At 37.3% G+C, this 25274-nt stretch overlaps 3 protein-coding genes across 5 annotated transcripts; 1 reads left to right on the forward strand and 2 right to left on the reverse strand.

Annotated features, from left to right (window-relative positions):
* Positions 1 to 281: 281 nt before the first annotated feature.
* On the reverse strand, positions 282 to 7881 carry Smurf (SMAD specific E3 ubiquitin protein ligase). The gene is made up of 12 exons (XM_053752088.2): positions 7714 to 7881; positions 7567 to 7605; positions 7149 to 7290; positions 6555 to 6655; positions 5568 to 5811; positions 5178 to 5363; positions 4789 to 4919; positions 4304 to 4542; positions 3719 to 3898; positions 3315 to 3554; positions 2701 to 2888; positions 282 to 2498 (listed from the first exon to the last, which is right to left on the reverse strand). Exons 1-12 carry the CDS (start codon positions 7766 to 7768, stop codon positions 1850 to 1852), a joined length of 2394 nt encoding a protein of 797 aa, XP_053608063.1. The 5' UTR covers positions 7769 to 7881; the 3' UTR covers positions 282 to 1849.
* A 408-nt stretch (positions 7882 to 8289) lies between these two features.
* LOC128673920 (uncharacterized protein) lies at positions 8290 to 10157 on the forward strand. The gene is made up of 5 exons (XM_053752092.2): positions 8290 to 8827; positions 8975 to 9171; positions 9258 to 9371; positions 9514 to 9682; positions 9774 to 10157. Exons 1-5 carry the CDS (start codon positions 8641 to 8643, stop codon positions 10037 to 10039), a joined length of 933 nt encoding a protein of 310 aa, XP_053608067.1. The 5' UTR covers positions 8290 to 8640; the 3' UTR covers positions 10040 to 10157.
* A 293-nt stretch (positions 10158 to 10450) lies between these two features.
* Cpsf6 (Cleavage and polyadenylation specific factor 6) lies at positions 10451 to 24889 on the reverse strand. 3 transcript variants are annotated; one of them, XM_053752090.1, is made up of 15 exons: positions 24769 to 24889; positions 24443 to 24655; positions 18631 to 18846; positions 18116 to 18215; positions 17690 to 17907; positions 17310 to 17477; positions 16810 to 16897; positions 16366 to 16473; positions 15739 to 15824; positions 15244 to 15357; positions 14748 to 14876; positions 13979 to 14193; positions 12769 to 12810; positions 12293 to 12391; positions 10451 to 11778 (listed from the first exon to the last, which is right to left on the reverse strand). In XM_053752090.1, exons 1-15 carry the CDS (start codon positions 24832 to 24834, stop codon positions 11607 to 11609), a joined length of 2034 nt encoding a protein of 677 aa, XP_053608065.1. In that variant the 5' UTR covers positions 24835 to 24889; the 3' UTR covers positions 10451 to 11606. The 3 variants fall into 3 exon arrangements, with proteins under 3 accessions (XP_053608065.1, XP_053608064.1, XP_053608066.1); XM_053752089.1 differs by having other exon boundaries at positions 16810 to 16918; XM_053752091.1 differs by lacking the exon at positions 12769 to 12810 and having other exon boundaries at positions 16810 to 16918.
* Between the last annotated feature and the right edge of the window lie 385 nt (positions 24890 to 25274).

The following is a 25274-nucleotide window of genomic DNA, read 5'->3' on the forward strand; positions in this document are numbered from 1 at the left end:
ATTTACGTAAAATATTTCTGACGACCTCGGTGGCGCAGTGGTAAAGTTCTTGCCACTGAACCGAGAGGTCCCGGGTTCGATCCCCGGTCGGGTCATGATGGAAAATGGTCTTTTTCTGATTGGCCCGGGTCTTGGATGTTTATCTATATATGTATATGTTATAAAAATATAGTATCGTTGAGTTAGTATCCCATAACACAAGTCTCGAACTTACTTTGGGGCTAGCTCAATCTGTGTGATTTGTCCTAATATATTTATTTATTTATATTATTTATTTATTTATTTGTCAACTTAATGGTTTTACCAATTTTGACCGGGTTTCACGATCGACGCTATTGTACCTAACTACATTGTAAATACTAAACATCAATAATTATCAGCAGGTCTCGTGTCAAAATATTTATATACAAATACATCGATGTATACCGCAAACTATAATATACCGTTTAATATTATTATAGCGATCAGTCATAAACAACAAACACAAAACAATATATTTACTTAAATTCATTAAACGTTTAAATATATTTACATAAATGAATTTATTTTCAATAAGGCACCAAGAGTGTGAGCAACTGCCTCAATTTAGTACATTTTATTATTAATCAAGGTACCTTTCACTGTGTAAAAAATCTAGCAAATTAAGTTTCAAATGTCAATGTGTTTACAGTATCCATAAAATAGTACAAAAGGTGAACTGCGATTGACAGTATATTTATCAAATCAATTGGAAATAAATAATGCAAGTACATATTTATAACTATAAAATACTTATAATAAACAGTATTTGTGTTTTGTACTGAATATGTAAACTTGAAATATATACAAAAATAACATTCAGCTTGTATAGTAACATTTACATTATGAAATAGATAAAATGTTGCCGGAAGCCCTATAATATACTGAAAGTAGATATTTAGATATTAGTGGAATAAAACATAGTAATTATTTTGCGCAATGAAAACCTGGTTAATGGTTTAATTAAACGAAACTTTAAACGATTGTTAATTTCATATACACGATGAACTTTTTAATAAAGAAATAAAGGCTCTTAAAATATGTATCGGGAGTTATTCAGCCCATTTCTAATATGCATATTATTTTCTCTTTGATATACGCATATAAAGCGATACCTACCCAACTGAATAAAAGATGCTGCATCTGACCAAAACATAGGGCAAATTAATCAGATGTTAATATTTTGCACACCATTTTATTAAAATGATCGATGATCATATATTATAATCAATCATTATAATGTATATTCGGAAAATAGTTATTTTAAAAATTCATATTACAAAAAAACTAAATCACATCAACTTATACTAAGAATATGCGCGTAATTATTTGAGCATAAACCAATTAATATTATCCCAGTTAAGATATATTTGAAGCAAGCTATCTTTTGCCTAATGTATGACTAAGATAGGTCAGTCAGCAGGCTATATACAGCATAAAACTAAATTTTCAGCAATTACCCATGTAACAATGAAGAAAATATACAAAATTTTTGTCATGTGGCTTCCTTTCAATACATCCATCAGTCTCAAAAGTCTTATGATCTCGGGACTAGCTATCACGATGTCAACCTGCCAATTAAAATCAACTAAATAAATAATGATGTTCAAAGATTCAGAAACTGTCCCCAATATTTAGCATACCGTACTGTTATTTTGTAAATCATCCACATATTCAATTTAAATACAATATAAAATCGATTATACTATAAAAATACATATAAATTGTAAATAAAACTTTACTATTTGATTAGCGCATAAATTACGGCAAAAGATTTCCGTAAAAACGTGTACCTATCTACATGATACTTATCTCGTGTATTACGTCGAGATCACTCGACGGCGAAGCCGGCGGTCTCGAGCACGGCCTGCGTGAGCTTGTCGTGCAGGCGCTCCTTGCTGGGGTAGGGCGGCAGGTCCAGCCGGTTGAAGCACGTGTGCGCCTTCGGCAGCGAGTGCGGCGAGGCGTCCGCCACCAGATGCAGCGTGAAGAGCCGCGGGGCCGCCGCGCCCGTGGAGCCCTGCAGCGCGCGGAAGCCCGCCAGCGGCACGCGGCGCGACCCCGTCACGAACTGCAGCAGGCGCGCGCGCATCTCCGCGTCGAACTCCTCCACCACCTCCCAGAACCAGGACACGACGGGCGCGTCGGGCGCCACGTGCTTGAGGCGCGTGTGGCGGCGCCAGTCGGCCGGGTCGAGGTCGGCGCGGCCGCCCAGCAGCGGCTGCAGCTCGCGCGGCGCCAGCGAGCGCAGCAGCTGCGCCGGCACCACGTCCTCGAGCCCGCGCTTGAGCGCCAGCCACTGGCGCTCGGCGCCGCGCGTGAAGCGGTGCGCGACGTAGAGACGCACGTACTCGCGCTTGTTGTCGTCCGTGACGGGGTCGGCGGCGCCGCCCGGCCGCAGCTCCACGCTGCGCACGGCGCCGAACGACGAGCACTCCACGGAGAACGTCGTGTCTATCACGCCCGCTATGCTGTTCTCTCTGAAATTGCAATGCAAGGTTTTTAATAATTATATAGTAATCCAAATGAAATAATTTCTGCATGGACTCTTAAGCTTAATAGCTACCTGACATTATTACTTTTAGTGTAGTTGATGATCATACATGTAAGCATGACTAAAAATATTCATAATATAATAAAACATAGCCTGTATCATTGTATAAATGTTGTAATAAACCATACAGCATCCAAGAGAGAGAGCGATGGAGCTCGGGGTCGACGTCGCGGATGTCGCGCAGCGTGATGGTGCGGCCCAGCAGCTGCTTGTAGAAGGGCGCGGTGAAGGCGGCGTCGAGCTGGTGGCCGTGGAACAGCGCCACGCCCAGGATGCGCCCCGCGAAGTGGAAGTACGACAGGTGCTCCGGATTCACCTGAGACCGACACGCTACTTTTAACACGAATACTTCATATTCTTGTGTTGGGATGAAGCGCGTAAGAATATATTCTTATCCTTAAATCGTATAAAACAAAAATCTGAAACGTCATCATGCCAGAAGTCCCCGTCATCACGAATTATTAGGTCCTTAGGTTAGGTTCTAATCCCAGTCAGGTCATGATAAAAAATGATCTTTTTCAGAAAAATATGGGTCTTGGACCTATAAAATTAAATTATAAAATATCTACATACAAGTCTCGAGAACTTACTTTGGGGCTAACTGAATCTGTGTGATTTTTCACTTTAAGGAAAATTTATGAAATATTGCTTAAATAGCCACAATAGTCAGTTTTGTCACAACCATCATCAAAAGTTGCAGCATTAATAGTAAATAACATTATTGACAACTGTGAGTCCTTACCCCAGAGTCAGCATTGATCTGCAGCGCATATCTATCGTCCCCCGCATTGGCATACTGGAACAGTCCGTACTGCGGGTTGAACAGTTCCCTGCTCAGCAAATGCAGCCACTCCCGAGCCACGCCGCCGTAGTCCAGGCCTTCTTCACCTCGGAACTTCACCAGCAGCCGCTTGCGGAGCTCCTTCGATCGCAGTTTCATCACGAGCCGGTACGATTCTTCCAGTACTTCGTTACGTGATACCTGAAAGATTGTGTGATATTTTATTATTTCACTTTGATTTCCCTAACTGATTTGCCGGTCAGAGTCGGGCCAGTAAAAGATTCATAGTCTACCTCTCTATATTTTAGTATTTTGCTGAATGTGAAAACATTCGCAAATAATAATAAATGAGAACAACAACCAACCTCTATCCTACAATGTCCAGTCTGCGGCTGCAACGCCTGCAGTTCTGCCCTCAAGGCCCTAGCTTTGGCCGCCAGGTCTCGTTTGTACTTCGGCAGAGTCTCGGGCTCCGAGGGCTCCACCGCCGGACTTGCGGGGACCGGCGCCGACGCCGCTGGGGGACTCGTCTCGCCATTTGTTGGCTGAAATATACATTCAATTGTCATTTACACGATAAATATTTGGCTAGTTTCCAACGATTCTAAATCTTTTTCTCTTTCTATGCATGACATCGTTTTCTTAATGATATGCTCTACTAATTGGCTACAAATAGCCTCATTCTTTCAATACAACAATATATATATTTTATTGAAAGAATGAGGTTGACTTAATTAATTTCTAATATAAATGATGTAAACAACGAAATGGATTAGTATTTTTCGTTTTAGTATTTGTGACTCTTTAACAATTTGTAGGGAAACTATTGGTAGAATAATATTAGTTTCATGAGTTCCACGAAATAGGGGCGCCCGGAGGGGGCGTGCCACGTCTTCCAGCCCGGGGCAGCGGCTCAACTCACAGTCAGTATAATACTGTCTCACACAGACCTGCAGGAACCTAGCGGAGAGCGCCAGGCGGGGGTCAGTGAACTGCGTGGTGCGGTTGTTGTGGTCCACGAAGTAGGGGCGCCCGGAGGGGGCGTGCCGCATCTCCCAGCCCGGGGGCAGCGGGCCGGCGCCGGCCGACACGTGCCGCATGTGCTGCGGCACGCGGGGGTCGTGCCACGTGGAGGACCCCGTCATTACGTTGTAGAAGTATACTTGGCCTTGCGGTGTCGTGCGCATTTCTGGAGAATAAATTATTATTCCGGTCAACAAATGAGGGCTAAAGTAACTCTCAAACTAAAGGTGGTGGACTTTTCAGTATGTTGACTTTCTTAATCACATGTATATCAGGTATTCTGTGAAACTCTGTAGATTAAAATTTATTTAAAAAGGGACCTCAGCTATTCAATTTTTATATAACATTAAGAAAACTATTTTGCCAACAGAAAAAATAAACTGAAAAATTGTATAGGCAAATCATATCTCACCATATCCTGGAGGCAGATCAGTGGCAGCTATAGGTGCCATAGACGCGGGAGACGATGGAGTGCTGGGTGTGGAAGGTGACGACACTGCCGCAGTACGCGACCGCACTGCTGTTTGCGGCTGTGGCTCGGGCCTTAAAGAGAATAGTTTATTCAGTGCCTAGTAATTGAGTGAGTGGCATGATAAGACCATATGTATAGAGTGAGAGTCCTTAAAAATTAAGTTCCAAACTTTATACAAATATACATGAATATACAAAAGACAACAATTTATGGACGGTAGTTTCAGTCCGATTAAAAAACTCTCCATGTTAGATACGATGTAAAATAAGACACGTGAATATTCAGAATCCCGAACTTTCTACGGGAGCGGAGTCTAACATATAAAGTACCTCAAAGAGATAGACGTGGCGTGGTTGACATCGGGGTCTGCGACGGGGGAAGAGGGTGTGGAGGGTGACGGAGGGGAGCACGGCGAGGTGGAGGGCGAGGCGGCCGGCGACGACGGCTGCGGCGCGTGCGGCTCCAGGGGGCGCTCCCACTGCGTGCGCCGCGACACGTGATTCACATAGTAAGCCCTGGAAATCAATAATATAAAATCTCTCCAGAGCCTACTTAGTGTGGAAATTTGTGATTTGGTATGAATATATGAGAGATTCAAGAAATATATTGAAGACCATATCATATATTATATACAATTTATGCACCAATCCATCATACTCAGGCAACAATTTTAGTACCATATTTATTAAACAATATCGAAATGTTCTTATACTCTTTACCTGCCAGTCGGTGTAAATCTCTCCTCCCAATATTGCGGGAGTGGGCTTTGTGAGTTGTTGGCTGGAGGGTCCCTGGGCGAGCGGACGTCTCCCGCGGGCCCGACCACAGCCAGCGGGGAGCCCTCGCCCGCCGCCGACGCGGGCTCGCCTCGGGCGCCGTCACGCGACAGCAGCGACACTATCACCTGCCCTCTCACGCCGCACGTCTCGCCAGATCCATCCTCGCATAGTTCTAGGCATTGATCTGAAAAATATGAACGCTCAGTAACTATCTCTAGGATACTATATGCTGCAGCCAGAAGAGATATCAATGGCTTGGATGCTGATGTCAAAGAAAATATAATAAAATACATTTGTTGCACCAAAGTGTGTACATACAAAATATATTTTACTTTACAAAGATGGAACTGGTAACTAAGGTTTACAAAGGTACAGATTTAATGGATTGCTTCCATCTTAGGGTTTCCAGTTGACCCATGCCTCAAACAGGATCTCAGAGACTGAGAGCAGTGAAATTGTCCGAGACTGAGAGGAACCAACATCTATCTGCTGCTTATGCTGACATCTCCAGCCGGGAGATAATAACAATATGACTTCTGGAGTTTATAAAAAGAAGAAAATATGAAGTACGAAAATACACCTTTCATAGTCATAGATCAACAAAAAAGAGAGAAAATTACCTAGGTTTTGTCTAATAACAGGATTTAATTTTTTTTTATTGATGACGATAAAAGAAACGAAGTATTAAAGTCTTGTTTTTTAGGCTTTCATAATGTCACACCTATGTGGACATGGATTTGGTAAACAATAAATGATTGGTAGTAAAGATGAAACAAACAAGTAGGAAAGAGAACTGTATTAAATATTCATAGATACAGTCCGTTTACTATAAATACAACAAATTTATTACATAGTACAAATTTAATACATACCTAAAGATACCTAGTTAAGCTATGCAGTTTTATTTTGTCATTAGATATTACTTACATCCAGTGTCTTTGAGCTTATGCACAGTAGAAGGTTGAATTCGTACACAACCAAGGAAACCAGATCCTTGCCTTTTATGTATTTTTCGCTGATTCCAAACACTGTAAATAAAAAATAAATGGTAACAATGACTTAAGAATATTTGTATGTATAAAAAAAGGAATATTACAGACATACACTCATTTCCAACAGACAGCAGAACTTGTTTCAACTTTTATGCAGCAGTTTTACATATATAATATAACAATAATTAAAAAGAAATACTTTTTTTATTGCTGCAAAGTATACTTGTTGCTTGCATAACTTGACACTTGTGATGACTCACAATAAGTTATTTGAATATTAGCACAACGAAATTAGTTAAGGTAATTTTATTTTATATAATAAAAAGACCAACATTTAAAACATAAGTATATGAGATAGCTAGCAAAAGCATTTTTTTTATTAACACTAGGTACTTCAAGAAATAGATGTATATACAACAATTTAAAAACAATAGTATTCATAAGAATATTGCACCTACTATATACTGCAATCCAACTGGAGCATAATAATAAGATTTGAAATTCATAATTGAGTCTTAGTATTGCCTACCTGATTGTAATTCCATCACCCTTGTTAAGGTATAGGTCATAATGTGAATTCCATTTTGGGTCAAGAGTAGCTTTCACTGCGTTTGTGGAATATACTTGGCCACTGCCATCAACTGTAATTTTGGCGAAAGGATCTGGTAATCCTGGGAAGATAAAAATATATGTGAAATTCAAGATTTCTTTCTATTTTTCTTTCAATCTCCTATTTTTAGAAATTTTCGAAATAATTTTCATATTTAATACAAATTATAAATAAGCAATACAAAATATATACATATTGATAGAAGTGTATTCTATAAAATCAGCTCAGTTGAATGTAGTAAACTTGCATTTTGTCCATAGGCATAGCCCTGATATTAAACCTTGAAAAAGTCCTTCATACATATGGAGATAACAATATAAAACTAGGACAAACTTACGAAAAATATCTCGGCGCACCAAATTTCTTGCGCAAAGAACTGAAAGAAACAAGACATATTGTAGGAACGAAAGAATGTGGGAACTGCAAAGTAAAATATTCAATTACATATAACTTTGCACTAGTAAATTATCTAGAAATAACTCACTTGTTAATCTAATTTTCTGAGCTCCATATTTACGGCTCGACACTGGTGTCGACATTTTAGCATAATTTTAGACTGTAACATTACAAATCTTTACGAATAATTACAAATTATACATTTCCGTAATACAAACTTCAAGCCACCATTTTTCTTTAAATGAATGAATGAATGAAATAGAGTAGAACACGAATGAATGAAGCTATAACCACTTGGGTTTTGTTTGTAGCATGGATTTACACACAAGTTACTCACGGTGTTTTTCTTCACCGGAAGCAAGTGGTGGCCGATGAAAACATTACGCATACATAAGTCAGATTGGTAAACAAGCTCATTTGGCTTGTTTGATTCGAACCTTTGACTTTTCGATGACAGGCGGTCGATTAACCACTGGACCACCATCGCTTCAAATGGCTACTAATATATATACTATATTCATTGTGTTTACCTTACGGCAGCTGTGCGTGCGTTGAGTGCACTAGGGATCATGCACGTTGGGCTTCGTGGAATCGTGGCCATAGCTTCGCCAATTTCGTAGACTAATCTATATCAATGTCACATTGTGATTGAGTTGTTACGTCAAATCGTCAAAATAAAACAAAATAACAAATTTGATAATCTTGAAACAAAACATAATTGTGAATGAAATAATAAACTGTATGAAAAAACAAAAAATATTATCCAGTCCGGAGACAGAAAAAGCAACACCATAACACGACTTTCAATTAAAACACAAACACACATGTACACAAACATAGATAGTAGTTATCAAGTAATAAATTAATCTCTCTTTATTGGCTATTCTTATCACATACATTTACTCATTACATAGATGTTTTATCTCTCTCATTTGAACGTAAGAGAAGAGTAAATTTGATATTCACTTAGCTTATTATTCACTTAGCTTTGTAAAATTTTCAAGAGTAATAGGAAATGAAGCCAATTATTCTAGTACATGGTGGTGCTGGGGATATCCCCTCCAGTAGAGTTAAGGGCAAGTTAGATGGATCGAAAGCAGCAGCAAGAGCAGGCTATGAAGTTCTTAGTAAAGGAGGCACTGCTTTAGATGCTGTTGAAGCTGCTGTGGTGTCAATGGAAAAAGATGAAAACTTTAATGCAGGTAATCTATTGGCTAAATGAGAAAGAATAAATAATAATTTAGTTTGTGGAATTATAAAAGCTTGATTAATGTTTTATGAATCTTTCATAGAAGGTTTCATGAAGTATAAAAAGAATTTATATTTTTTAACAAGTTCCTTCATTCCAGGGTATGGTTCTGTGTTGAATTTACGAGGAGAAGTTGAGATGGAAGCAAGCATAATGCGAGGCTCAGATCTTAATGTTGGTGCTGTTACTTTAGTGAAGGAATTCTTGCATCCTATAAGTATAGCCCACAAAGTGCTTACAGATTCACCACATTCCTTATTGGGAGCGGAAGGAGCTAAATTATTTGCATTAGAAAAGGTTGATTTGTACATCTCCAATATCTGTAATTACCTGAATCATGCAAGAAATATAATAACCATGATTTTTAAAATTCTCTTTTCTAGGGATTTCAAACAGTGAAGCCAGAGTCACTAATAAGTGAACATGCTAAACAAGCTTTGAGTGATTTCCTAAAACATGGAGAATTTGGCAAAACAGAAATAGGTGAAAAAGACGAGGTACTTGTCTCTATTAACTTTTCAGTTAACCTTGAACTTTTTTTTTATTTTAGGTACAGAAATAGATTGTATAGGTAGTTTGTAGCCCTTCTGTATTAAATATTTACTATTTATTAATTAGGACCTAATATAAATGTGGCAGGGTGGAGTAGGCACGGTGGGCGCAGTGGCGGTTGACGCTCACGGCCACGTTGCAGTGGCCACCAGCACGGGCGGCATGAGTGGCAAGGTGGTTGGCCGCATCGGAGATACACCGCAAATTGGGAGCGGCACTTACGCCGATGACTTTATAGGCGGGGTTTCTACTACAGGTATGTTTAGACTCTACAGACAAGAATGCTAGCTTGGCTAAATATAAATGAAGTAAGGATTTTTAAACATTCAATTTTTCGTTATTTTCAGGACATGGTGAATCCATATTGAAATACTGTTTGGCTCACAGCATTATAAAGCTCATGGAAAGTGGACTGGATGCACAAACTGCCACAATGCAAGCAGTAGAAGGCATGACGTCGCGGTTGAAGAACACTGCGGGTGCTATAACTTTGTCCAAAGATGGCGATGTTGGCATCCACTTTAGCTCCCACAGGATGTCCTGGGCATATGTCAAAGATGACAAGATTTTTTATGGAATCAATCACAATGAAACTTTTGAGGAACCATATTAACAAAATTGTCACAACTATTTAAGACTGAGAATTTGAATTACATTTTTATTTACATTCATTACATATTCATTATGCAAATAATGATTTTCTAGAAATAAAAATCTATGAAGTTTAAAAATAGATTTTTTTTATGAAGTTTAAAAATAGACTTTTGTTCTGCACCCCTATTTCGACCCGCGCGCCCTTATGTATTTAATTTTCATTTCATTATGTATTTAATTTTCATCGCAACTTGTCTATAACATTGCATGACTGAAAACCAATGTACTCTAAGCTCACACACACATTTTTGTATTTATAGTTTAGTATTAGTAGGACATTTATCCCGCGAAATACGAGGTGTGTGTGCCTAAATAATATTAAATATGTATTAAATAGTGCAGACTAAAGTAATAAAATAAATAACAAGAGTATTATTACATCAATTTATTTTTCAAATTATATCCTAAATCAGTGTAGTATGGAATATTCCATACAAATACTAACAACTAAGATTACAACCTAGTATTTCTTAATTATATTTCTTTGTAACGTCAAAAAACAAGAAAAGCAGATTTATACAATAGTGTCTAAATTATACATTCAATTTCTTTAAAAGGCGTTTTTGGAATGTAACTCTTCCAATTGTTGATTGCTAAGTATAAATAAACTTAACCCTTCACAAATATAAGTCAAATATCCCACAAATTAATGTACGCTTTGTTTATACACTGATCGAAAGTACAAAAAGAAAAAATATCACCTAATTGTTATCTGATAAATGAACAGTTCAGAATAGAAAGATAAGAATACAGAAATCACCTTCAAACTTCTATCAGCAGCAGTTTGTGGAACAATCTAGTTTAAAAGGGATTTATCATACTGGCTTTATTATTTTTATTACACATCTATCTATTGATACTTGGCAAATAATTGTCCAGTTTCAATGTTTGGTAATAGTTAAATGACGTTGAGTTTTAGTCTTTACCACTAAATGTTCATGGTTTCGCCTTTGGAAGTTCGTTCTAGTGTCATGTCTATGTAGCAAACTTCATTGTTACGCATACGCAAGAATTGTAAAGCGAATTAAAAACTCACACTAGACACCGAAAGTGTCCCGTTTTCGCTAAGCGCGCGTCTAGTGAACGAATGAGACTATGGAATATACCAGTTAGGTAGTAGTGTAAGGCTAATGTCGGTTATACATTATCGGCAAGCAGTCCTTCAAACTTGTCGGTATCGGCGTACATTGCAGGTTTTTCTTGCGTTAAAAAAATCTCACAACATTCGCGTCGGTATCTGTCTGAGTTCGCCGATAGTATATAACCGGCATAACGTAGGTGGAACAGAAATAGGCGTACTAACACTAGGGACAGATGTAGGCATGAAGCTTAACACTGGCATGACCTCTCCTTTTTGTGTTGTAAAAGGTATATCTATAACAATACATAAGAGAGGTCGGTCACAGATGAGAGAGATAATGTGCCTCGCATCAAAAAGTCGTCAGACTCCATTAACAATCTATAATTTGAAGCCTTAGTGTCGGTGGGCTCATTTCTGCTCCACCCATAAGACCGCAGTGCCGACGCTAGTGCCGCTGGTCGCGGCGGTGGTCGCGCTCGCGCTCGCGCTCGGCGGGCAGCGCGTCGCGGTCGCGGCGCTCGCGGTAGCGCTCGTCGTAGTAGGGCGCCGCCCGGCCCTTGCTGCTGGCGTCGCCCGCGCCCGCCTCCGCCGCAGGCTCCACCGGCGACTTGCGAGGCCTGACGTTTATACATTGTTCATTATCAGATATGTCAGATGCCTCTAGACGACTCGAATAAAATCTAATACCAGTGTTAGCAATGACACTCGATAAGAAGAATCCGACAGCTTCCTTGTAAACATACGCAAATAACAAACAAGTGCTCTAATTCTACTTTAGCTAGCTTTTGCTAGCGTAATTCCCTTTTATACCATGAGTGACAATTCAAAAACTGACACTGTCATAAAATACACTTGAAGAGCTTTTCAACCAAAATTTTTAGATTGTATGTTCAGCAATTCTTTTCTTTACATTGATATACCAATCAGTAAATTAGCATGTAATTTTTTATATCATATAATATCAATCACTCTCATCTGAGCTGTTTCGTGGTTTCTCTCGCAGTCATAAATTACTATGAATAAGTTAAATAATTTTCGAGGTAAACCTATGATACATTTTCATCGCTACTTTATCTCTCTTTGAAGAAAAAGAGTCAACATTCGTAATAATAATGAATCAAGTTTACGCACCTCTCTTCCCTGCTGTGTCCCCTATTGTAATGGTCGGCGCGTTCCCTGTCTCTAGACCTGGAACGATCGCGTTCCCGCTCCCTGTAGTCTCTGTAGTATCTGGAACAATATAAACACATTTTAGAAAAACTGGTTCTCTAAATGACATGTATGGATAGTTATAGAATATTTAGGTTTAGTATATATTTTTTCCTAGACGCCTCAGCTTGTACCATGCTCAGCCACTTATATAAATGAGTATTGTTTATAAAATCAGTCTCAATATTATTATCGTCTCATTTGGATTATTACCTACTGTTGACATTTCACTTTAAGATATTGACGATATTTTATTGAAACCTGTTTTATTATTCATACTAAGTAACAAAGATACTTCGCTATTGACAAAAATGTTAGCAGCACATGCCGGTAATGATATTGAGACGCATAAGACATAGAACACTTAACACGGAAGCAGTACAGTGGTTTGCACTTACGCGTCCCGCTCGCGTTCCCGGTCCCGCGACCTTTCCCTGTACCTGCAACCAATCAGGTCCGGCTTAGCATTCCAAAAATATAATCATTTTAAATTGATCCTGTATAGGCATTTTGAAGATCTTGTACTTGTGCATTGTTGGAGATACTGCTCTGCACGCATCCATCAAATTAACTTTCATTGAAAAGTGAGTTTTAGACCGGAGTTAAAGTAGTAGCGGTATTACTATAAGAGTTTCATTTATTTCCTTTTCACGCTCTAAAACCTTGTCACATATATGGCTTACTAGCTGCGCTCTGGGGCTCCGCTCACGTGGGAATAAATACCCCATGTGACATATTCTACTTGTATAGCAAATTTTGTGGCAATCCGTCCAGTAGATGTTGCGTGAAAGAGTAACAAACATACAACCTCATCAAGATCAAATCAACCTCATCGGCATTTATAATATTAGTACGATATAATTCTAGTCTTGCTATTCATAATATTGTACTTATTCGTGTTAATTGTCTCAAGTGGCCGGCAATGGTGTCGGTATTTCAAAATCATATTAATAAACACGGATTTAAGTGGCGGTGGACCAGAAGTGCAGGTTTAATTCAACACCATAACAGTTTATTAACCTGTTTCATCCTAGCAAGGGCATAGGTTTTCCCTTTGTCTTCCCAAACGCCAAATGCATAACAATAGTATTTACATGTGCAGTTACGGACAAAAGCAAATAAAATGTGGCTAGGTAAGTGTGAATTGGATTCGGTTCATGGAGGCTTCCAAACTAGCAAGCATTCATTAGGAATATATAAGAAAAACTTGTGATGTGATATAGACAGAGACGGATGGAATCATGAAACAAAAATTAAAGGCCCAAGGCCCAGTCGTCAGATCTCGTTGCATTCAATGTGTGATAAAAAATATCTGCATGCAGGAAACCGTTGAGGAGTTCCCTTGTTAGGTTCCGATCCGGCATTCTGATTGGCAACTGTAGCAACGTGGAAAACTTCAACTCTGTAGGTTAAGTGGTTATAGTCTAAGTGTTTTCTATTCAGTTCTTCAGGGGAAATTTGACTTGCAATATTTGATTACAGACAATCCATCATGGTGAGCATAGGTCGCGGTGACCACTTCCCATCAGCTGGGCAGTATACCTGTTTTTGCTCAGTAGTATAAAAAACAAGTGAAACTAAACAAAAGCTTGTATAAAGGTGGAGTACCTGTCTCTATCCTCACGCTCGCGCTCGCGACTCCTCTCGCGGTAGCGGCTGGCGGAGCGGTCTCGTCGTCGCGGCGCGCGATGGTGCGCTCGCGCGTCGCGTTCCCGGGAGCGCGAGCGCCGCCGCTCGCCGCTGCTGTACGACTTGGTCTCCACGCCGTGCAGCGTGTCTTGCAGCGACGAGATCAGGATCTTGCAGCGGTCGTCGTGGGCCACCTGAAATACCAACATTATTGATATTTTGCAATTTAAGAATCCTCATTTTTATTAAAATCCCTCCATCCATTTCTATTTTTCCTTAAATTGAACTTGTAGCAGATTCATTTGAATGATTTCACTGTCACTGAATTGCCTACTTTCCAATACTTTTTCTAATGTCATTAACAAAATTTTATATGGAGCTTGTATGACAGTAATGCTTGTCACGTCACGGATTTTGGAGTCAAAAAACATTTCCACTCATGTGGGGTATTAGTATGTAAGATCCTTCCATTTCGTTCTGTCATTTGTCATATCCATTGATACTCCTTTCCTGTTCATACTATCTTTGACACACTCCATCCATTTCTTCTTAGGTTTTTCTCTATTCCTGGAACCCTTTACTTCCAAATCTTTAATACCAAAAAACATTTCTAATATAATGAGATCGAAAAAATTGTAAATCTAGTAATCAATAAAGATGACATTTATTTATTATATTTCGTTATATAAATGTAGTTAACAAGTGGCTGATTATTTGTAATGTTAGTATAAAGTAAATGTTAAGTTACCTTGCTCTGCTTGATGAGCGAGATGGCGGTGACGAGAGTCTCGATGGCGGAGGCGTACTCGCCCGCGGCCGCGTCGCTCACGGCGCGCGCGATCGCGCTCGACGACACCGTTCTGTTGCGGTTCATCACCTGACGCACGGTAAAGGTCACACTTCACTATTAGAAACTTGTCGAATATTATATTTACTCTCCGTACTCTAATCTATATCGTGACACGTTTTAGATTAGAGTATGGAGCGTTTGGTCGAGATTCAATATGTACATATTACGATTTTGTTTGAAAACTTTGAAATAACTTTTCACATAACAGATTAAAAATTACAATGTACAGCGATTAACTGTCTCTGTATTTTGTATTTTATAAGTATTTTTCTCTTTAGAGAAAACATAAGAGCAACGACGAATTTATCCCATGAGGAATCTCGTCGATTAAAATTCAGTCAAAAAATTTTATTTTTGTCATACTAACAAAATGAAATGGTATTTGTGTATCTACCTCTTCAAACTCAGCTTCCGATATAGCGGGATGCGGCGCGTGCGGCGGCGCGTGCGCGGGATGCGGCGCCGCCGCGTGCAGCGGCGCGCGCGCCGCCTCCGCCGGGGGGTAGCTCTACAACGGATAATATGGGAATTTTCTATAATTTGTTGAAAAATTATGAAAGATCGTTCTGTCAAAAATTTAAACAAAAAATATAAATTACACAGTCTTTTAAAACAAAAGATCTGATATCGAAATAAATCAATTTTAAAATTTCGGTTACAAAACCGTAAAGTACATTACAATTATATTAATTTCAAAGTGAGCTTTCAAATGCATCCTCTGTAGACATTTACAAGACGAGAGCTAACAGCGAGCAGTTTATTTTGTTATCAATGCAAAGTAGTCTACGGGGTCGCAAGTAAACTTTCAAAGAATATCATCTTGCCGGGTGGCAGCGGTGAAGTACAAGTTAGAATTTACATCATTTATTGCTGTGGGTTGAATGCTAACCTGTGGTGGTCGACCATAGGGCTGTCGGGCTCCAGGTGGCGGACCCTGAGCCGCAGGCGGTGGGTGGCCGTACGGGGCTCCTGGACCTGATAAAGAAGATAAAATAATGTAATTCTTTAATATTTAATTTTTAGTCCATCAGGACAATATTTATATGCAAGGTAAGTTTTTTCTAATTTTGAAAATAGAAGATGACGCTGATTGGAATGTAACAAAGCCTTAAAAATACGCGTGAAACAGGCCTTCAAATAAATAAATAATAAACAACCAAAAGCGTGTCGGGCCACGCACAGTGTAGGGTTACATAGTTTACTACAATAGCCAGTGCGAGTCGGCTTCCCTGACCGAGTTTTTTACCATGTCTCCAGTTGTTCGAAGTTTTATAGTAGAATGCAGTTGTTCGACTCGTAAACTTAAAAACCAATTTAGGTGTGATAGTTTTACTTCTAATTTCGTTATATATGAGTACTAATGTCGTAACGTTTGAATTTCTAACAACAACGGTTTCGTTGGTAGTGGGGGGAGGGGGGATAAACTGGGGGGACTTTAACATAAATTTGCAATTAATGCGGGGTTCTCGTGCATGATCAGGTCTCTGGATCCGGATCTCCTGGTGATATACATTACCTTGCACGCCAGGCTGCGGCGGCTGCACCTGCGGCGCAGGCTGCACACCCGGCTGCTGGTTGAAGAACGCGGGGTTCACGTGCGGCGCCGGCGCACCCGGACCCACTCCTAGTCAAATGCATTATGTCATCGAGTAAAATATAAAAGTAAACGTACGTCTAAGCGAACCCTGAACTACGACAGTAAAATTAACATTAAAAACTGTACTTTTGAATGTGATATACTATAATTTGGATTATTTAAAAAATCGTTGAAGGCTGTGTTGTATTCTTTTCCGTGATCTGCAGTTGGTGATGATTATCATGTTCTATTTCTCTCTCATCCTGAGTTCACAGATATGCAACATAGTTTGGCCACAAGGAAGAGGTGTGGGCAACAACTCTTGCTTTATTCAGATAGAAAATATACAAGAAATTAGTTGATTTTTTTAAAAGACAAATGTACCTGGATGCTGCGGCATGGGCGCAGGGCCCCTAGGCGGGCCCTGGTGCGGTAGAGGGTGGTGTGGCGGCGGCAAACCTTGACCAGGCGGCTGGAACAAATCCGGAGAATGCTAATGGCCAAAATAAACAATCACAGTTACTGTACCATTTCATTCAATCATCAATCACATAACTAGCAATATGTTCATCAATTTAAATATGCCATTCATTAACATTTGAAAAGAAAATGTAACACACTCAAGCTGGACATGCACGTGTACTTGCGTCATATTAATAGATATGTGTAACATTTGCACATCAAACAATCAAAATTATTTGTCTATTCGCCTTTATTACTGCCGCCTACTACGTTAACTCGAAGTACTAAAAAAAAATCATAGCTGAAGATGTAAGCAAACAAGCAAGCAATATTTGTAAGTTTCAAGTATTAAGAGGATTGACGCGAAAAACAATATGGCGTCGTTGAAAGTCCTACTTTCGTTTGAAACGCATAGTACTAACCGCATGAGGTGGCGGCATTTGATGCGGGGGCAACTGATGTTGCGGAGGGCCATACTGAGGCTGCGGCATGTGGTGCGGGGGGTGCGGAGCGTGCGGGGGACCCCGGGGGCCCCACTCAGGGCCTGGCCGCGGGCCTGGGCCGCGCTGCATCTGGGGCGGCCCTTGGAACTGTGGGAAAAAGTTTGCTTTAATGTATCAAAGTTAGCATTTATGTTTCTATAACCAAAAATCAAAAAGCTTTTTGTCATTCCCAAGAAGATCACTATGAATGGCCAGTAACAAATAAAACTAGTTAAATTTTATGTGTACAAGAAATTCATCAATGTTTAGCACTTAGTAAGTAGCGCAACTTGTGTGATATCAAATGAAAAAAATCATACCTGCATAGGAGGCCTATGCGGTGGCGGGCCTTGATGTGGGGGAGGGCCTTGGTGTTGCATGTGATGGGGCGGCGGGCCCTGGTGCTGCGGCATGTGATGCGGGGGCCCGTGCGGCAGGCCGGGCGGGGGCCCGCGGATCTGGTGGTGCGGCCCGGGCCCTGGCATCATCATGCGTGGCCCATTCGGCCCTGGTCCGTTGGGGCCGCCCCCGAAGAAATCTAAATAACTCTATATGTTTATATAGCCCTAATTTTACACGAACGTATCTTCTGCAAGAATAAATCTATTACATACAAAAATTATCTATTCCAAGAATTTATCGATCGTCATTAGCTTACTCAGTATTGAAATGTCCCTACATTATTGTCTTTCTGCGTCTAAAAATTCTATATATTTTTTTACATTCGATAATTTGGAATAGTTTACCTCCTGGGTGAGGTCCGGGCGGACCTCCTGGATGTGGTCCCCTCATGGGTCCAGGTGGGGTTGATCGCGTTTTTGATTGACTCTCAAATTGGTTTAAAGCCTGTAAACATGTTTAGTATTGATTTATTTACTTAGGGTTCCGTATTTAACTTGTGGCCAAGAGTATAACTGCACTTCACTGCTTTCTAAGTAACATCAGTAAACTTTGTTCATGTAATCTAAGGTTAGTAGAACTTATTATTTAAAACAATTTGGCTTTATGTGATATAAATAATCTTCGAGAAGTCTGTTCGTATGTTCAATGGTAGTTTCTTGTTCATTTAGTTTTTTATTAATCCAAATCAAAAACTTTGCTTTCAGTGAGTTTCGCTCCAAAAAATATTGTCGTATAGGTTCAGACAGAAATCATCCTGTCTAAGACTATATTTTTTTCAATTGGCGGGCGACTTTATAAGCACTGTTGCAAATTATACTGATTGAAATATAACTTTGAGAAAGCAAAGGCTTTAAATTACCTGTTTAGTAGGCATTGTTACTACTGGATGTTGCCCATGAATCTCTTTCTTCGGCAGACGGTCCAAAACCATTCGGACCGACTGGTCAGAGCCCAGGGAAATGATGCAGAACCCCTTCGACTGACCATTAGCCCTGTTCTCGAAGAACTTGACATCTTGGAAGTCGTTCACTCCCACATCACCGACAGCGTTGGCTATGTCTTGGTCTGTTGCCCACTGGAACATTGTACCGAAAACTCAAGTACGGAACACATGCAAATATTACAACACGTAATGTATGTTGTATTATGCCACAGCGAATTAAGCGGAACAAAATTAACGTGTTAAAGCGCGAGGTCAGTTTATATAAGTTTACTGTATTTTTAAAATTCGTCCATAAATCTTAGTTTGTAAGATTCATAAACATTTTTTTTACCACTGGCCTTGCCCCTTTAATAGGTTAATTTTGTTTATTTTTTTAATACATACGTGAAATTGATCCTAAAAATGGATTCTTCTCGCACGACTTACTGCTGTTAAAACGAAGTTTTTAAGGTTCTGCTTACTAGCCTACGTGAATGACGTTTTTATTAATATCACGCCGCGTTAAAAAGGGGGATAAAACCTATACTATCTTTTTAATCTTTCCATATGCCGAAGCTAAATAATTTCTTGTAATTTGTAGAACTTAGGGAGACGTAAATTCGCGCAAAAATAGTGTAGTGGTGATGTTGATCAAATTAGACTAAGTAACAATAAAGCAACCATTCATAATCAATTTCACACAATCTCTCATCATCCTATTTTTCTATTTGATTCCTGCACTGCTATATCGACAGGTGTGCCGTTGGGTGAAAGGAAAGAGATTTTTCATTGCCATAATTTTATTTTCATTATCACAGATTTCTCATTAGTAATATTATATTTAATTTAGATATAATTTTACTGTGTAAAAGGCGGCGTGGAAACCGCTAAACTGACATAATTGGAACAATAGTTCTTCATGAACAATATATACGAAAATATATCTTCATTTTTTTAATATTTTTTACATACTAGATTTGAAACATTGACTAGAAAAAAATATTTCAGTAAGTACATTAAGTTGCTATAAAAGACTTTATGATTAGACGATATTCCTTCAGTTAAAAACAAATAACGTTTTTTCCATTAAATTTAGGTACACAATGTTTTATATTTATTGAACAGTGTACATAGCACCACAAACAATTGTGGAATACCCAACATTTTCGACAACTTACCTATGTAAAGTATTTTTTCATACAGATTTAAAATAAAAGTATTATTGTAACAGTCTATAAAATTATTTATGTGGAATGTTTAGCTGTGTTACGAATACGCGACATTTTATATTTGACTCAAATAAAAAAGACAGTTACCACGTAAGCATCGAAATAATGTACGCATACTGTATAGTTTTTTTTAAATAAAATAAATATAAGCAGAAATACTGTTCGTAATTATTCCTAACGATATTTTGGAATACAGACTGAATGAAAATTAGACATCCTACACATAAACATACCAAACATTTTAAATGTCTGTCAATCAACATTTTTACTTTATATTATCAATACATATAATTATGTATATAAATTAATCACCGCAAGTATTCATCAACATTTAAGAACACCTTAAAAGGAACCCACATCGTAACAAGAGACAATATGAGTTATATTTTTGAGCTACATAAAACAAGCATCAAAACTTCTTACCTCCACGTAAACCTGATAAGAAAGAATATGGTTAGACAATATGAAATTAAAATAATAAATTATTTGTGCAAAAACCTTTTTGATGTTAAAACACATAAAAAAATGTCTGTTACTGATCTCTGTCGCTACCGAACACTTCGTTATTCTTGATAAACATTTTGTTAAGAAATTGTTAACTTTTACTTATTATTTTTTGTCTAGCGACAAAGACAGTCATAAGATTACTTTTTTTGCGATAGCAACCGAATTCATTAGAAACGATTCTTGTTATAAATTACTAAATACGAAAATATTAAACATATACACCGCTCCTTTAATTGATATAAAGTTTTTGATGTCTCCCTACAATTTAATACCGAATTTTGATAAAATATTCATTACATTTTGTTACTACCCTTATGTTGGTATACATAATAAATTATGCTTTGTATGAATTATAGGAAAAATACTGGTAACGTCATACCGAACGAAAAATACATACATGGTTTTATTAATTATTCAATCAACGAAAATAATTAAATAATTTTAAAAGATCAGAATACCGCAACAGACAAAATAACGTACATTTGAAATCTATGGAAAAATCAAAGTGTCACCTAAATCAAATAACTCATTTTTTTTAACAACGAAAACTCTAGACTCTTTTAATATCTATAGGGGTAAAGATAGAACTAGATGTCGAGAGTTTTAGGTCATCTATAAAAGGTAAACAATCTTAACGTCTATTTATTAAAATATTCACTTTAAAAGTAAAATCTTTTCCCATTACATATTGTTTAAAATTTCCATAATTACTTACTATGTGTAGAAATCAATATGTTAGCGTATGACATTAATTTTTACCATGTGTATTTCAATAAAAAGATATGTCAAGATTGTGTACCGTAGTACCTAAACAAACCGGGTACAAAAGCTCCCGATAGGTATCAATTTATTTTTTATGAAATATGTATTAACACTCTTTATAATGGCTATAATTCATGATAGTGTAAGAATAGTGTAAATTGCATAAAACAGTTTGTGTTTGTTACACACACTGCATGTAACGAATATATTTGTAGCCAATCTTGTACGGCCATATTATTATTTTCTGTGAAATACACAACATAAGCAAACATGTCATTAATATTATCAATGTGTGCTAGACAGTGTTTTGTATGATTAAGCAAACGGACCTAGTGAGTTAACATATATTTGGGTGAGGGGTATAGTTACATGGTCTAAATAAATATGCAACAAATACAACATCCATCACCTCATTACATACATCACCTCATCAAACACATGCAATAAAATCTAAGTAGCATGATTCGAAAGCAAACATACTGTCACATTGTAAAAATAACAAAGAGACATTCACATAAGATTGACATGGTTTTTGTCACAAATCATTATGAATAAATTATTCTCCACAATTCAGGTAACTATTTACATGCTGCAATGTATAAATACTAATTATTTCTTTAGTTTACACCAATTTAATATTACAAGTTTGATTATTATGAATAATAATACGTAATGAAATAATAATAATACCTAGTTTGACAAATACAGACCCTACATACCTTATCTAAATATATAATAGCCCTATACACTAGTTCTTGATATAATAAACTACAGGAAACCATATTTATGGGAATATCTCTTTGTTTTTATAAAATAAAGATATACGTAAATTGACCAAGGTTAAAATGTAATGCATTACATATTTTAGTCTAAGTAGGTAGATATATTACTAGGAGCAATACAAGAAATCTAATATATTTCAATAATATTGCTCAGTTTACTCTTTTTATATGATTGGCAAATTAAATAAATTATTTATTGCATGTTTATAGACTATATTTCTACACAAAAACTAATGTGTATATGAAGTTAGTTTTTAATTTTACACAAGCAGAGACAAGACTTTTCTCCCAGCCTTGTCTATGCTTTAAACTGAACCAAGGAAACTAGTAAATAGTATGTTATTCCCAATCTTTTAAAGACCATTTTATAGGACTGGGATATTATACAGTGAATCAACATATAAATAAAACTTGGCCCAACAGTAAAATAACAATGAGAAATGCTTTGCAACAGAGGACCATTTTTCCCCCCACATGTGCCAAGAACATGTCATTGTCTAAATAATAGTAAAATCACCTCAATATGCATAATAAAAACTGTTAAAAGGACAATTCAAGTGCAAGATCCCACTTTGAAATTTCAATGAATATGTCTGATTCAATATTATTTTACCAAAATGATCTAATTTTATTTTGGTAGCATTTTCTACAAGCCACTCCTTGTTATGTCGAAAATTCTTAGTGAAGTTTCAGTGTGGGCACACCTTTAACTAAGTAGGTTCTTGCAATGCAGCAAACCAAAGTGGTTTATGATATCTACCTACCCCTTTTGCACAAATTTACCAGAAACCTATCAAGTTAAGCGTCAATAATTTATACCAACACTAATGTTTGGTTTCAGTATAAAATATAATATTTAGCCAATACACATCACCCCATTTCACTATAAAATCTTTGTAATAATGTTCAACAACCTATAGATAGATGAAAAATAATTCATTTTTCCACTGTAATATAAAATATTAAATTTGACAGAAACACAAACCTCAAAAGGTAAATGTTGATTTATACTTTAAGTAATTTGTAAGAAACTGTATGTGAAAAGGGGTAATTTGAATAATATAAACTATGCCAACACATTTGTTTGATATTGCATAGTTATACACAAACTCATTATGATAACCAAAAGAATAATGCACTAATTTATCATCAAATCAATGAAAACATTTTAATGCTTGGTATTCTATGTCTATGCCCAACTCATTTTGCCTTTATGAAACTGTTACAATCTTTTCGATTTTACAAAATGAATGTAAATTGGTCATACAATATCTTGTATCAATATTATACTTAAAATTATATAAGTTTGTCATAATTTCATGAATATGATTATTTTATCAGTGACTAGAGAAATAAATTTAAGCTTAATTTTGATTATGATAATGTGGTATGAACATAGTTTAGTAACTTTAATTTCATCAATAATTTCATGTGTAGTTATGTTGTGAAATACATACATACATAGTTACATGTGAAATTTTTGATGAAATTAACAACATTGAAACTAATTTCACGCCACTAGTATCACCATGGAATTTGGCATTAAAGTTATGTAACACATGTAAAAAATATTGTTATCACTCTAAGAAACACAATTGTGATAAACTGAATACCTGTGTACGCTAAAGATATATAAACAATATATATGTAGCATAGACAAAATGAGCCAAGACTTATTGAGAAATATGAAGGGCCTGTTTCACAGCTTCCTGATAAAGTATCAAATAGCTTACATGTAACATTAAACAGCCTTAAAAATTGTGTTTCACAAGTTGTTTATATTGGTTAGGTCTAATTGGCCAATCACATATTTATATAGCAGTTAGAAGTTGTGAAACAGGCCTTAAGAAACAAAATTCATTGGGTTACCAAATACAATGCTGCCTGCAATTTTAAGTTTTGATCCTAGGTGTGGCATGTCAACCCTTTTGCAGATTTTAACCAATTAAAGTACAACAACAGTTATGTATAGGGTACCTACCCAGGATGTACTTGAAAAAAGCCTGCAAAAGTGTTAAAGTAGGTACATTCAGATAAGATTTCATCCATTATTTGTAATATTAATCAACAGTATTAAGTTTTACTACACAACAACCGAATAGATACATGATATTTGTTAAGTTGGGTAGGCAAAGTAGACAACAAACAATACTCAACAATGACAAAGAGACATCATGTATCTTGTGAAGAGAGAACACAAATCTCTTGAATAGTATGCAATACAAACATAAATAAAAATGCTTTTAGTAGGTAATACGAAAAGTATCAAAGGTCCACTAAGACTAAGAAAGTGTATCATACAAAATTTATATGTAGGTACATAATAAGTTGGATGATCAAAACTTAAAACTATGCAGGGAGCAACCGCCAAATATCACATTTTCCGAAGAAAACAGATATTCAAACAATAAATAGAATTTATAAACCTATTTACACTATGAGCTAAAGGAGACAAAATCTTGTACAAACCCAGGTGAGGTTGCCGACGTAAAGCTGGAATCGGCGGCCATGATGTCCGTGGCTTGGGCCGTTGTTATGATATAGAGCGTTGCCGTTGGACTCCTCAGGTTGATCGTGCTGCGGAGGGCCAGAATTTGGCGGTCCGCTGCCATCTTCGGGCTTCACTGCTGGAGCAGCGATCACATCGTCGTATAAATCCACATTTTCGCCTCCAAATTCATCCTGAAAGAAGCCGCACAACAATGTGCATGAAATAGAGATTTCATGAGGCATACATAGAAATTATCAGAAAGCTTTTAAAACTTTATGTAAGTGATTTATAACGTGCAATTTACCTGTCTATTAAAATCAGATTCAATATCATCAGCGTAAAGATCAATATCCACGCCGCCGTCCGCCATTTTGCGTTTGCGAATGAAATAAAAAAGCAAACAAAGCAATAAATGTAGAATTTCATTCATTTCATTCAATCAATATGATGCCGGAAACGTTTGGTTTTTTTATAGAGCCGCGGCCGCGGCTGCGGCACCAACGTTTATTTTCGTCTTTAGTTGTGATGTCCTCCTGAAAATTTTCTGGTATGTTCTCCTCTGTGCTTCTCCCACAGATATTAGAACATTTCAATATAATGTTCTATTATTCTGCTTCTAATAAAGGTATAGAAAAATTCTCAGGGAATTCTCAAACGATTTAAAAAAATATATTCCTGGGACTTCAACGAGAAAATTCTTGGACTCGAAATATTGTCATCACCTATTCATTATCGTGAAAACGACTGTAAAAAATAATTTAGAGTAGTGAACGTATCTTTTCTTGCAAGTATTTTCTACATAATTTAGAT

Source organism: Plodia interpunctella, chromosome 11 (assembly GCF_027563975.2).
Source record: "Plodia interpunctella isolate USDA-ARS_2022_Savannah chromosome 11, ilPloInte3.2, whole genome shotgun sequence".
Taxonomy (NCBI): Eukaryota; Metazoa; Arthropoda; class Insecta; order Lepidoptera; family Pyralidae; genus Plodia; species Plodia interpunctella.

Coding starts and splice junctions, on each gene's coding strand:
- Smurf (XM_053752088.2), bottom strand. CDS start 7,768: ATGTCGACACCAGTGTCGAGCCGTAAATATGGAGCTCAGAAAATTAGA. Junction 7,291..7,566: donor GGTGCGCCGAGATATTTTTC/GTAAGTTTGTCC, acceptor TTATCTTCCCAG/GATTACCAGATCCTTTCGCC. Junction 6,656..7,148: donor GGTGATGGAATTACAATCAG/GTAGGCAATACT, acceptor TTTTATTTACAG/TGTTTGGAATCAGCGAAAAA.
- LOC128673920 (XM_053752092.2), top strand. CDS start 8,641: ATGAAGCCAATTATTCTAGTACATGGTGGTGCTGGGGATATCCCCTCC. Junction 8,828..8,974: donor AGATGAAAACTTTAATGCAG/GTAATCTATTGG, acceptor CCTTCATTCCAG/GGTATGGTTCTGTGTTGAAT. Junction 9,372..9,513: donor AAATAGGTGAAAAAGACGAG/GTACTTGTCTCT, acceptor TAAATGTGGCAG/GGTGGAGTAGGCACGGTGGG.
- Cpsf6 (XM_053752089.1), bottom strand. CDS start 24,834: ATGGCGGACGGCGGCGTGGATATTGATCTTTACGCTGATGATATTGAA. Junction 24,656..24,768: donor AATCTGATTTTAATAGACAG/GTAAATTGCACG, acceptor GGCTTCTTTCAG/GATGAATTTGGAGGCGAAAA. Junction 17,478..17,689: donor CGCATAGGCCTCCTATGCAG/GTATGATTTTTT, acceptor TTTTTCCCACAG/TTCCAAGGGCCGCCCCAGAT.